General features: G+C 32.8%; 1 protein-coding gene across 9 annotated transcripts; it reads left to right on the forward strand.

Moving 5' to 3' along the window:
- Nucleotides 1–1033: 1033 nt before the first annotated feature.
- Nucleotides 1034–12532, forward strand: ZIGA4 (ARF GAP-like zinc finger-containing protein ZIGA4). Of its 9 annotated transcripts, none has more exons than XM_039048077.2 (12): nt 1034–1569; nt 1912–1973; nt 2749–2836; nt 2914–2975; nt 3062–3158; nt 3655–4104; nt 4956–5678; nt 5806–5940; nt 6032–6118; nt 10606–10729; nt 11469–11514; nt 12213–12532. In XM_039048077.2, exons 1-12 carry the CDS (start codon nt 1474–1476, stop codon nt 12265–12267), a joined length of 2025 nt encoding a protein of 674 aa, XP_038904005.1. In that variant the 5' UTR covers nt 1034–1473; the 3' UTR covers nt 12268–12532. The 9 variants fall into 9 exon arrangements, with proteins under 9 accessions (XP_038904005.1, XP_038904006.1, XP_090163403.1 ...); XM_039048078.2 differs by having other exon boundaries at nt 1091–1569; nt 5854–5940; XM_090307277.1 differs by having other exon boundaries at nt 1148–1569; nt 3642–4104.
- The last annotated feature ends 1990 nt before the right edge of the window (nt 12533–14522 follow it).

Raw genomic sequence — 14522 nt, forward strand, 5'->3', positions numbered from 1 at the left:
CACTATAAATGTGCTCAACTCAATTATGTTGACCTTGTTGAAAAAAAAATGTTTTGAAAATGTTTAGCAATTTCAAATTTGTATATTTCTGTTTGATAATAATTTAGGTTTGATTTGATAATCATTCTGTTTTTTGTTTTTATTTTTGAAAATTAAATCTATGGACATTATTTTTCCTCCATATTTCTTCATTTGTTAACTACTTTTCATCGGTGGTTTAAAAAATAAAGCCAAAATTTGAGAACTAAAACAATCGTTTTCAAAAAGTTGTTTTTGTTTTTGGAATTTGACTAAGAGTTCAAGCATTGTAGTTAAGAAAGATGCAAATTATTACAAGAAATGTAGATGAAATAATCTTAATTTTTAAAAACAAAAACAAAAAAACCAAATGGTTATCAAACGTGGGTGATTTTTTATTTTGAAAATTATGACACTAGTTCTATCCATAAATTTTTTTTTTCACTCTCTACTAATATTTTAAAAAACAAAACCAAACTTAAAAAATATGATATTATTTGATAACGATTTTATTTTTACTTTTTAATTTGAAATTTACCCGCTTTCCCCTCAATTCTATAATATATGTCACTTTTTTTTAAAAAAAAATAAAATTTTAGTCAAATTCTAAAATTAAAAAAAAAAATTATTGAAACTATATATCTATCTATACATATATTTAAAATTTTGATTCACTTAAAAATATTGGTCGCAAGATGGATAATGAAACTGAAGTAAAATTTATTAACTTGATTTTAAAAAATCAAACGGTTACACATAAGTGCATAATTTTCAATTTTTTTTAGAATTTAATTAAGAATTTATGTGTTTATTTAATAAAGATAAAAATCATAAGTGAAATATTGGATAAACAAAATTCTGATAAACTAAGTTCAATTATTTTAAGATTTAATAAATTCTCTTCAAAGTTTGAAATTGACCCATTATCTCAATTTTTTTTTTTTTTTTTTTATCAATTTCATTGTGCATTGACTCAATAATTTCCCAATTTCATTGACTCAATAATTCCCAATTCAATTGACTCAATATTTTTTTTCTCTGAAGAAAACAGAACAAGAAAATAAATAAATTCATTATTATTTCAACAATAAACTGTAGTATTAAGAAATTTGATTGATAACTTAATTGTGAGCGTGTGATTCGGCGGACACATATACCCAATCGTAAACTTCAAACGTCTAATTACTTTCAATTATTTTTCTCACAACTTTTGAAGAAATCAATTTTAAAATTCGAACACCACTGTTCATTCTGATAATCAATCAATGATGCAATCATCAATCCACTTCCAGCTGACTGAAGTTGCTTGATTCTTCGTTCTCGTGTTAATTTGAAGAACTTCCGAAGTTTTTCTTGAATTCTTCTGCGCAACTGTTTCCTGTTGGGAAATTTGTTCGGTTCGTTTGTTCTACTGTTTGTTTTGAAAACCCTAGATCTTTCTTCGCCTTTCTAGCAATGGGGAGTAGGAAGGAAGAGGAGCGGAACGAGAGGATTATTAGAGGCCTTATGAAGCTTCCCCCAAATAGGAGGTGTATTAACTGTAATGGCCTGGTAAATGGAAATTTCGTCTCCTTTCTCTTTCTTGATGTTGTTGAAAATGTTTTTTCATCCAATTTGTTCGTTTCTGTCTACTCTAGTTTATCTTTCGCTTTCTTGAGTACGTTTCAGCTGGAAATTCTTCTGGTGGTGTCTTGTTCTCGCGGAAAGTGACAATGATTATATGAACAAACTTGTAAATTTTGAGTTTGGAACCGTATTGGATGCTTTGAGTACAGGAATTTAGTGTTCTAAAGCTAGATGTTCTTTACAGTTGCATTTTATCATTTCAGTTCTCTCTTTTTTCTTAGTTCATTTCATCTTGTTTCTGACCTTTTCGGCCATTTTAATTTACAGGGCCCTCAGTATGTTTGTACAAACTTTTGGACTTTTGTTTGTATGACTTGCAGTGGAATACAGTGAGTATCTCCTTTTCTTTAACAATGGTTAAGTACGTGATGGTTGGATTTTATTTTATTTTTTTTTTCAGCATGCTTGCAATTTTGGAGCTTTAGTCGACTGGACTTGAGTATGAGTACACGTTCTAATGATTGAAGTTATATCCATTGACGTTTTGACATTTTCTTTGGTCATCGATCATTATAGTTAGTTGGGAAATTTAAGTTCTTCCTATTCTGTTCTTTTATTTTAAACTTTGGATGCACGCATATATTCATTCGTGCATTAAGTTAACATTTATTTTCACATGCATATATCAGCTAACTCGTTCTTGTATTCTATGAGAGTCTATCGCCTTTCAAATGCTTTTTGTTAATTGCTGTACTTGAGGCTGTTAATGATATAATAGTTTTAGTTCATCTATTCAATTTTTTTCCGAACTCTGTAGAATCAAGAGTGTGATGTTTTCTCAACTTATGATGTTGGCAAGGTTGAAAGTTGTCTCCACAATGAAAATGATACATTTGGCATGACATGTAAACGTTTCATTAAGTATTGCTCTATTGTTTTGCCCGAAAGAATTGAGTGAAATTCTTGTATCCGATTAAAAATGTTATGATAATTAAAATCTTTCTATTTTCTTAATGTATTGAGCTATCTTATTGAGTAAGATTAAGTGTTAGCAAAAGTTCTTTGAACAATGTGTTTGAATCTTGTAGAGTAAGATGATTATTTTTATTGTTCCTATATTTCATTTTCTTAAAACTTTTGTTTTCTACCTTTATTGTGTGAAAGTCGTGAGTTTACTCATCGAGTTAAGTCAGTATCAATGGCCAAGTTTACTTTCCAAGAAGTTGAAGCACTTCAAAATGGTGGCAACCAGGTAATTAAAAAATGTTGCGTCTTCCTTCTTTTGCATGGATGTTCTTTCCCTTCATCTTTTTAAAAATATCTTTCTAGCGAGCAAGGGAAACATATTTAAAGGACTGGGACTTCCAAAGGCAGCGATTGCCAGTTAACAGGTACAATAATTTTTCATTTGTTCCTAAGATGATGAGCTTTTGATACTAGACTAAAGAGCTTACATGATATTTATTCAATCTTGCAGCAACATTGACAAAATTCGGGAATTTATAAAGAATGTATATGTTGATAGAAAATATGCTGGTGGAAGAACATCCGAGAAACCTCCTAGAGATATGCAGGTATTTTCACGAACCCATGCTTTCAGATATTTTGTGTACTCTACTGATTATTATGGATAAGTGTTGTTTTATTTTATGGTGCAAGAGAGGTTGATCGGTCTTGGGGTGTTCTTTGGGGTAATGGAAGGTTTAATACTTCCTTATGGGCGGTGGCCTCTAAGGCCTTTTGAAATTGTCAGTTATATGTTAGTCTTTAGGACTGAAATGCTTTTGATAGGTTGGGTTCCTTTCACGTGGGCTGTTGTTATTATTATTATTATTATTATTTTCTTAATGGAAGTTTGGTTTCTTATAAAAGAAGTTGGTGCAAGAGGGAATCTAAAACAATTAAAATTGACACATTTTTTTTGTAATGCACTTGAATTACTTGTGGGGAACTCTTTCCTTTTATATTTTTCATGGTATTAAGAATTAAGAATTTCTTTTTGCATGTACACGTGGCCTGAATCATTCATTTTCTTCTTAGCTCATTTTAATTTTCAGTTTTCTCTTGCAGAGTCACAGAATCCATGAAGACGAGACGAGACGAGCCAGTTCTTATCATTCTTACTCCCAAAGTCCACCTTATGATTATCAATATGAAGATAGGAAATATGGAAAACAAGCTGCTTCACTTACGAGGAAACCTGGTTCAGACCGAGGTCGATATGAGGGGAAAGTGGCTTGTTCAGTCTTTAGTCCTGGTCGCTTAAACGATCAAACCTACGAGGATAGGTTTGCTAATGAGGGATATGCCTCGAGGGTTTCAGATTTTTCCGTCTCTAGTGGCAGTGACCCTTTCAGATCTGGTGCTCATTCACCAAGTTTTCAGAAGGACTCAGGATTTAGCAGTCCACCTTTTCACTGTGCTAGAGATATGCTTAATGAAGATACAAGACATCAGATTGGTAGCATGTCTACCGAGGCGAATGGCCATAGAGATGCATATGGAATCTCACGGCCACAGGTATTTTTAAAATTGACCTTTTTGAGCAATATTTAAATAGGTTTCGAATATGATGGTTTTCATAATAATGATATATTCTCTTTGCAACATTTTTTTGGGCATCAAAGTAGACACTTGGCATATCAGGTGAGGAATCCACAATGTGATGTAAAAATACTTGGTTTATGTAACTTATTTTATCAAGGTTAAAAAGATACGTAAGTGAAATTTTTTATCCATCTTAGACAGTTACATAGAAGCCCCTTCAATATCATTTTTTTTTTTTAAATTTCTTATCCAAAAATAAAAGGGATACTATCATTGCGGCTTAAATCTGGGCATAGCATTTGAAGCCCCAAAAGCTACGAATGTAGTGAATATGCATCAGAATTGGGGTGAATGAACAATAAAAGAGATGCTGATGTGTGCCTTTGCTTGCACGATGTTTATAGTAGATGCATCATTGAGCTTTAAGGCAAGAAGAGGTGCCTCAAATGTTCCTAATGGCATTAATTTCCCTGCGTGCCACAGACCAAGTAAAAGATCATTCTTTTAACTTTAAGAAAATAAAGTATTAAAGAGTGACATTAACTAGAGGTGGTTAGGAGTGAACAAAGGGATATTGAATACGTCCCTGAAATTTCACATTTCTTAAGCAATTAAACTTCTTAAGAAAATGATTGAAGATTCAGACTGGTATTTCGGTTGAGTTGTGATTTCCTTCAATATCTTAAAAGGGATTTAATATTTCTCTTTGATTATTATTATTATTACTACTTCTATTATTATTATTTCTATTTTAATTTTATGTCCATGTTGTTGACTGTCAAATGATTCTGACGTCTTCTCAATTTTATTTTTACTTTTCCAAGAGAACAATGTCTTCAGGTAGCTTTGGTTCAATAGACAGCAACTCCACATCTCTAAAGTCATATAATTCAGCTGGCTTAACGGATAGTGTGTTGGAACCTGAGCCAATTGCACACAACCATCTGGATAAGATGCCGAGTTCTCAGCAATCATCTGTTCCTGGAGTTTCCATTAATTTAAGTTTTTTTGAAGAACCATTTGCACCAAAACCTGTCTCTGCTGTAACTTCAACTGTTGACCTGTTTCAGTCACAGGCATCATTGCCTGCTCCACCAGTGGATTTGTTTCAGTTGTCATCTGCATCACCATCCTTTTTTGAAGATCAACCTCAACAAAGGTCACCACCGCCTCAATCCCTGCAAATTTTTCCTTTGACTAATCCACAGCATCCAACAATATCGGATAAAATGCCATTAGAGTCGGCAGTCCCCAAAAATGAAGGATGGGCAACATTCGATTCACCTCAGACAACATCATCTGTTCCTAGTTCTGTTAATGTTAATGCTGTGAAGAATCCTTCCAATGAACGTGCTTCTGGAAAGCTTGATCCTCCTTCTAATGAAGGTGCTTTGGGAAAGTTCGATCCTTTCTTATCTTCTAGTGCTGTTGTCCAGTGGCCGTCCACTCTAAATTACATTGCTCATGATCCATCTTTATTAGCAAGTAGTCAATGGCATAATGATTTGCCTAATGCTCAAGGTCCAGCTGGTGTGACGAACACTGATGTAAGCAGAATCTCCTTGAATCTTGACAAGAAAGCTCCTGATGTACTAGGTTCATGATGCAATTTCTATTTAATATTATGCTGTAAATGGAAAGAAACTTAATTGTCTTGCATCTCTTGTTGATAAGGCATCTTGGAATGCATTTGAAGATGCTATCACAGATCTCTCTCTACAGGGTGGTAATCAAAATACTGAGCTTCAAGTTCCATGTCAAGAGTTCCTGCCTTCTTCCGATGGACATTTGTTATTTGGAGTTACAGAGGTAGATAAAACTGTACCATGCTAAATATGTCTGCTTATGATCTCTTTCATGAGTTTATGATTCGATTTTGTAACTTAAATGCTCTTTGCAGGGAGAGAGAGGTACACAGATGACCAGTTGTAAATCAACAAACCCATTTGATCTTCCATATGATCCAGATATGGAGCGAACAAATATGGTATAATTTTCCTACTGATATTTTGGATCCGTTGTAGTTATATTGTTAGGGTTTTCCATTATTGTAAATATCTTGTTATATTTTCTTTTTCTATGCTTTCCTTCTTTGGTCACTCATGTACATTTGTAAATATTCATATCTTTGGTAAATGAATAGAGTATTCTGATTCTCCCTCAAATCTAAGAGTTTTACATGAATATGAACCGAAAGGATTAAGAAGACGAATTCTTACAAGAAAATACTTTCTGCATCATTGGGTTGTATGAAGTTTTAACTATGTTAACATCCTCTTTAATATAGGTAAAGCCTGCGTATATTCTAGAACATAAAATATTATTTCTTGAAGAAAATAATAAGAAGTTGCCATTTTTGATACACCTTCTATACCAAATGTAACTGTTATGATCTTAGAAATGATATATAATGGACAATAGCCTGCTTTCCCTTGCAAGAATTTGCACCTTTTCTTTTTCTGAGTTTTAAAGAAATCGATATCTTTTTTGGTATGTAGATTAAACGCACAAGTCCTGTAACTTTCTTATCCAAAACGGACCTGTGTCATATATTACAGAATTGGAACTTTGTTGTCCGACAGAAAGATTATTATGACCCAGGTTATGAATATTACAGAATTGGAACTTTGTTGTCCGACAGAAAGATTATTGTGACCCAGGTTATGGATGTACGTTAAATTTATTTCAGATTTAGATCTGCTAAGATGTCATTGTCGATTATTGTGTGAAGGTTTGAACTGTACAGCGTATATGCCAATTCCCGAATCAAAGCAAAGATGAATTTGTTCATTCTGCTCTTCTCTTACGCCCTTCAACACTCCCTTCTCAGGCCTTCTGCTTAATTTGATTAGCTGGAATTTTGAACAAGGGTAAATAACCTTGTACCTGTAGTGAGTGCACTAGAGGTCAACCTCCCTCGAAGACTGAGATTATATACAATGGGTTTTCCTAAAGAAATTTCACATAAGATGTTAAAGTTGGACATTAGTATTACAATTGGGGAGTTCCACCCTATCTGCCTTTTCGTGAGAAAGGCCGCTTCTTGTAGTTGGTGGGGGTGCGGGCTATCATGTGGAATTTTTGGGGAGAAAGTAAGTGTTTAGAGGGTTGGAAAAGCTGTTTAGGCTCTTATTAGGTTCCATGTTTCTATTTTGCGTTCAACTTTGATGGTTTTTTGTAATTATTCTATAGGCACTGTTTTACTTGATTGGACCCTTTTTCTATAGTGGGGTTTCCTTTTTAGGGCTTGGTTTTTTGTATATCCTTGTATTCTTTATTTCTTCATTCTTTTTTTTTTTTCCTCATAATGAAATTGGTTGGTTTATCGAGGAAAAAGAAAGGCAAGGTGATAGAAGGTTATTTCTCAACTTTGCACCCAAAAGCGTCAGTGATTCTTGTTTCACTCTCTAAAATACTTGTGCTAGCAAGTGCAGACTTCACAAGGTTTATACTTAGCCTTTTAGGCTCACACACACATATTTATAGTGTTTTGGCCAGCTTGTCCACATTTTGAGTAATCTCATTGGATGGCCACTTGGCATACTATATTTGATTGACAAAGAAAGTCATAGGATTTTAAATCCTAGATAGTAACTCATTCACTCTCTAAATCCATATATTTTTTCATAGGCCCAAAGTTACTTTAAAATATATTCAAAATACAAAAGCCTTCTCGTATTCCAGATCATTCTTCAGCGCTATCTTCATACATGTTCTCCAAGTAAGACCCTCATTTTGTTTAGAAACAATTGCATTGATGAATGAAATAGTTCAAAGAGATACAAAATGAGGGCCCTTTTATAGGGAGTGCAAAAAGGTGTCTGCAAATTGCAACAAGAAAAGTTTAACAGTGATCTAAAAGGGGTTTTTCGATGATCAAAACAAAAGAGAGCAAAGAAAAAAGTAAGATTCTAGCATTCCTTTCCTGCCAAAGCTAAGACAAAACCGCATAAGTGATACTAGATGATTCTCTTTCTTCTCAAGTATTCAAAGAAAATAAATGGAGCAATGTCTGAAGGAGGTGGAGGAATAAAATCGTATTAGGGCACATCAATAGGTTCAAGCATAGAGGACTCTGATGGAGAGTAGGGGGCCTAGGTAAGGGATTGGATAAGTAATGTTCAGTTTTGGCATATAAAGCTATAGGGATGATGGAAGTAGAGTGTTTGATACCCAGGGATAAAAGTGTACGGTTTTTGGTTAATGCTGCCTTATTTTATTTTACTTTATTTGGGTAGAGGTTTTGGGCATGGAGAATAGGGCTGTGATATTAGATGGAAAGGATGTAAAAGAAATCTCAGGAATTGAGGTGGAGAGCTCAGATGCGGCTGAAATGGTGTAAAGTTGCGTGGATGAGGAAGAGGCTGGGTTGACTATGGCGGGCCCACTGTGGATGTGACTTTCGATGTTGAGGTACACTGATTGATCAGTGAGGAACAACTTAATGCAGACTTTTTGGATGTGCCAACAGGAAGTATGTCTGACAGATAGGGTAGGTGGACTTGCTTTTCAGACAAATGAGTTTTTACATGGTATGGTTTCTGTTCATTTATTAAATCAGTTTGCTCTTTGCGTGTAACCTGGGGAGAGTGTTGTTCCTTATCGAAGACTTGGCTGGTTTGCCATTGATTCTGGCAATAATTCTGGTATGGTAATCCTCGTAAAAAAAGGATCGATTCAAATGATATTTTCAATAGAAGATGAGGGGAGGTTGATTTTGGCTGGGAGAAAATTGGTTGAATTGTTTCGACCCTAGGGCTGGTTTCTATGAGGTCCATCCCGTTGAGGGTCTTCTTTGCGACTTCCATTATGCCTCCACATGCCTCGCCTATGAAGTTGAGAAGGTTTCCATGTTCCATCTATCCATAGGTAAGTTGCGAACCTTTATCCAACCTCCCTAAGCAGGGGCAGCTTCGATCTTCTTATTTCTTTATTAGTGGGACATCCTTTTAGTAAAGACGATTTGGTTGGCCCTGCTGGGCATTTTCTTTTGGACTTTGTAGGGTGCAAGTAATGGACGTCGTTTTCGAGACTCTTCTTCCACTTTGGTTGTTTTAACTTTTTATGGATTTGATTCTATCTATTGTTTTCATTTGGTGCAAAACAAAGCACCCTTTTAAACATTATAGCTTATCTTTCTTTAGTTACCAATTGGCGATCTCTTTTGTAATCACCTATAGATGTTGGGGTGTTCCCTTGATTTCTTTTTATCAATGAAATGTTTTTCTCCCAAAACATTCATTCTGTAGATTCATTTGAACCATTGCGGCAAGTCAGCAACCACGTTCTGCCTTCTTTTTCGCGACCTAGATCTGTTGTACTCTTTGGACATATGCTTATTGTCTATCATCAATTGTGTGAGGAAGCACTTTCTTCAATCTTTCCTTTTAAGACATTATCTCCCAATTACATTCCTTAATTGAGGTGTGTGGTTTAGAGATGAAAGAAATTTGGCATCAGTCACCACAAATTAAGATATCACTGAGGTTTTGGGGTATGAATTTAAGTTGATTTGTTAATCTTCAGCTTTTTGTCATCAGAAAAAGTTTGCTTTGAAGCCTTTTAGTGGGTGTTGTAGTTTTGGCTGTTGTTTCACCGTTCTTCACTTCCAATGGTTTTTGATATCTTGTTTTTAAGGCCGACAGTTTCCAGTTTGGTTGGCCATTTTAGAAGTTTTTTTTTCTCTATTTTGTCCACTTGCGGTCTATGTTTACATTGAGGGGTTTCTCTATGGAAGAATTCTTTGAGCCTTGATTAGTTGTTTTTTTGGTTTTTAGTTTGAGATCAATTAGAACTGTCTTGTCTTATTGGTTGTATTTGGCTGTAATGGTTGTAATTGCTACATTTTGTTTTATTGTATTTTGAGTGTTAATCCATTTTCATATTATCAATAAAGTCTTGTTTCCTTATTCTTTTTAACACTAAAAAAAAAAAAATCCAATTATGTAGAGGTGGTCAAGCTGATTGGTCTAGTCACTTATTTTGGTTGCATTGCCCTTCTTTGGAGAAATAGATGTCACACTCATTTGCACCTATTGAGCCTTTCACAAAAATGTCTTCGAACACCTTCAACAAACCAGATTGCATCCACTAGCGACCTTATGTTCCCATCTTCATGGAGTATATAATATGCAAATGTATGGGTATTACTGTATAAATATCATCTTTTTTGCGAACTTTCTCTACCTTCTGAATTTGTGCCCCTTTTCTCTTGGTTGTCTCTAGAAAGAAACATGAGAAACTTTAAAGACAAATATGGTGATCTCTTTGCTTTAGTCTAAAATGACAACATGGTGGATTTTCTCTTTTTCTTATTTGGGTAACGTAGGAGTTATTTAACCGTTTGATTAATAATTCTGGATGCTTTTCCTTTTTCCTTGTTATATTATCTATTCATAGTCGATAAATGTCTTTGATTTAAGACATGGATGATTTAATCATAGTAATTCTCTACATCTTCTTTGCATTTTGCAGTTTCTGGACATGAGCTCTTTGCAGTCTGCTCTCCCTAATGCACAATTGCCATCCACCTTAGTTGGTGGTTCTCAACCATGGTTTTCTCAAAATCCAGTACCATTCATTTCAACTGCAGGACAAGGTAATCAGTTCCTTGGCTTTCAAGTCCAGTCGAATGTCGATAACGATTTAGTGAAAATTCTTGTTTTTTAAAAATTAAGCTTGTTTTCTTATAGAAAATAAGGTTTAAATCCTATTTTGGTCCATGAACTTTGAAGTTTATTCTATTTTGGTCTCTAAAATTTTAAAATGTCTATTCTAGTCCCTAAACTTTTAAAACGTGCTTATTTTGGTCCCTATTATTAAAATTTTGTAAACTCTTTAACAAAATGATGAGATGACTTGTATTTTAGATGACCAGATTGCCAAATAAGTTAGTTATGCTAAAAAAGTTAGGGTTCCAATTTTGAGTTGGGTGGTAAAATGTTTTTCTATAGAACTTAAAAGTCATTTTGCGTTCAAGATTTTGGTTGTTCAGTACTTTATCGTGTTAGTTGCCATTTTACTTCACCTTCATTTTGCTGAACGCATGCTAAATGCGATTTTATTGAAGAGTTAACAAAATCTTAATAGTAGGAACCAAAATAAACAACTTTTTAAAAGTTTAGGGACTAAAATGTCGTTTGTGAAAGTTTAGGGACCATAATAGAATAAGATTCAAAGTTCAGAGACCAAAATAGGATTAAAACCTAAAAATAAACAACGAAATAAATAAAGCTTGTTTTCTATTATTTGTTTTGCTTGTACTTCTCCAAAAAACTTGTTAAATTTCAGAATTATTACGTTGTGTTCTACCTTTTTATTCTTGTTTTCAATTACAGGTGGCTTATCATTCATGGCTGGGCAAGCACCAGGCTCTCAAATATCGTAAGTTCTGCTAAGTGCTATCCAGTTATTGATATGAAAATGAACTATTTTTATTCACTGCATTTTATGGTTTCTCAAGAAAAATGTTTATATGCCGAAAGAACTTAATCATCCGAATCTTGTGAAGAAATTAATGTTTAACATTGGTTGACAAAGTGGTTCATACTCCATACAACCTTACTTGAACAAGATCTGTTCTATAGGTTAACAAGAAGTGGTTCATTTAAAACTACTATGGTAAAAAGCGATGCCAAACTTACCGTAAGAGTGGTTTCTCTTTAAGCACTTAATTTCCAGTAACTCTTCTGGTCATTGTTCTGAATATGTTATTTGAATTTCTGAGTTGTTAATGAAGTTAAAATTATGTTTTAGATGGTTTTCTGTGAAGAGCTGAACTCGTTTTATGTTGTCATTAATTACAATTCATCTGTGTATTAAATTAAAAATCATTCAAGGCAATGATTGTATTGAAAAATTCTGCTGTCACATTGCTTCTTTTGTTTAATTAATTAATCATATCTATCATCAAGAAAGTTTTTTTTTTAAAAAAAATTCATTACTTATTTTTGTGAAATTCTCTATACATGCCTGGGACACACAATATTTGGGATTGTCTCAAGAGAATTGATGCTCAATATTCATTTGTTTGATAACAAACTTCGTTTTAACTATCAATTACTTATTTTTGTCCATTTTAGGAACATTGCTCCACCGGAATCTGTCGCTACGATCGGAGGAAATCCTTTTGCTTAAGTAGAATGGTTATTTCATAGATGTAGCATTTCCCTTTCCCTTAGTATAGAAGCTTTTAGATGAACAATTATTATCCATTAGTTTTATGTATGAACTTCAAATTATTATTTTCTGTTTATGCATTTGTGTTTTTCATTGAAATTATGCCACAGGGTTTTTGAAGATGTCTTCTGTAATCTGGCATAGCAATGTCATTATTAATGTACTAGTGTATCCACTTGCTTCTTAATATTTTACATTAGTTCATTTGTTTTTCTATTTTATAATTTTTATGTGTATATTCTTTTATACTTTATTCCTATGTTTGATTATCTGGAAATTTTCAAGAGATGTATATCTATCTATGCATGGATCATATAGCTTTATCAATATCAATCTTGTGAACTTCTCTCACCATCTAACTTTACAGAAATACTTTGATGTTAAAAAAAAAGAAAAAAAGAATAGATTGAAAAATATTTTGTGCCGAGTATCTTTAGACTAAGCTGTTTTGTTTTGTAATAAAAAAATGTATATTTTTTTATAAATGTTAGAATTTTCAAACTCGATATTTTAGTTCTCCTTTTTGTAGCATTTTGGTCTATGTTGTAGTTAATAAAGTTGTGGTATTCCATTTTTATTAATATATATACATTTTAAAAATTTTTAAAATAAAATAAATAATTTTATATTTAGAATTCTTTTTGAAAAAAAATTGGTTGCTACAGCCACAATATTAAATTTTCATAGACATGTCGGTATTTTCATCGATATTTTCACGTTTCTATGGATTCGACATCAACAGATATTCCTATTGTATCGTAAAAATATCCAAGAAACATACAAACTAAACAACAAAATGTCATTAATGTAAATATAATATATATAATAGACATGTTAATTTGTTTAAAAATTATAAAATATTTATTTACTAATTTCAATTTATTTATTTGATTTTTTTGTTTTTATAATTTTTTCAAAAGATCCATCTAAATCAATATTTTATCGATATTTTCATTGAAGTTTTCATAAACTTAAGATTTTGATATTTTCATAAAAATCAACACATTAAACCTTGGTTACAGTATCTGTTTTTGTATCGGATAGTTGTTCAATACAAAATTGTCATACGACATTTTTTTTTTTAAAAAAATTAAATTATGGAAAAAGGGAGATGCATGAGATAGGTGGACCCCAGGTTAATCATTGATGTTTTCAGTTCGATTACACACAATAAAAATATTTCATGTGGTGATTTTTTTCACTATTTAAGTAAAATAGACGCACGAGATTAGGTATAGTTTAGGTTCGATTTTTTTCATCTTTATCCTTCTTTTTTCTCCCTTCCTCTGTGGTTGCAACCACCGCCTTGCAATTAGTTGGAAAATTTCATAAAATGACCCAAAAACCAAAAACTTTTCTACCACTGACATTTTACCCATGCAAAATTCCAAAATTACCCCAAGTTCTAAAAATCTTTCAGACCAAAGCCTTCCATCTTCTTCCTTTAACCATTCAATGTTTATTCAATACAACACCAACATTCCACCGAAGCATTTATTCCCAACTAATATTCCAATAACATTCAATAACATTGGTATTAACAGAATGGAAGATCATTCTCAATATTCACTCTCTGTTGAATTTCCCACAAAATTCTCCCATTGTTCTCTCGGAGTGTTTTATCAGAGTTTCAGTCCAACATCTTCGTTGATTGCTTTCATCGTCAGATTAAAAAACAAAGACAATGTAAGTGATATTCTACAATATTTATTGTCCCAGATCGCTTTCATAATAAGTGTCATTTAGCATTAAATAAACGATCTATAATAATATATACACAACCGTTCATTACAATATAAGTGTTGTTTAACATTACTAGACGATTGTATACTAAGTTATAAACGATCGTGTATTAATTTATAAACGATCGTGTAGTAGTTTGTAAACGATCGTATAGTAATTTATAAATACTACACGATCGTTTATAAATTACTACATGATCATTTATAACTTAGTATATGATCATTTGTAACTTTGTATTCAATTGTGTGTATATATATAAATGGTCGATCATAAATTACAATATTTGCTTAAGATTTGCTTATCCCATTGTAGAACAATAACACTACTTCGCATCTTTGTACGATTTGGTGGGGATTGGGATGAGCCCGGAAGGAATTATATTGGAGGTCATATGAAAGGCCTAAAAGTCAGAAATGATATCACAGTCAGTAACTAGTGAATATGATGCACCAACGACTGAATATCGATTT

This window comes from Benincasa hispida, chromosome 11 (assembly GCF_027475165.1).
Source record: "Benincasa hispida cultivar pf3 chromosome 11, pf3_genome.v1.1, whole genome shotgun sequence".
Taxonomy (NCBI): domain Eukaryota; kingdom Viridiplantae; phylum Streptophyta; class Magnoliopsida; order Cucurbitales; family Cucurbitaceae; genus Benincasa; species Benincasa hispida.

What these genes read in the sequence shown, in the direction of transcription:
- ZIGA4 (XM_039048077.2), top strand. Translation starts at nt 1,474, where the DNA reads ATGGGGAGTAGGAAGGAAGAGGAGCGGAACGAGAGGATTATTAGAGGC. An exon ending in CATTTCAACTGCAGGACAAG is followed by an intron (nt 10,730 to 11,468) that starts GTAATCAGTTCC and finishes TTTCAATTACAG; the next exon opens with GTGGCTTATCATTCATGGCT. An exon ending in GCACCAGGCTCTCAAATATC is followed by an intron (nt 11,515 to 12,212) that starts GTAAGTTCTGCT and finishes TGTCCATTTTAG; the next exon opens with GAACATTGCTCCACCGGAAT.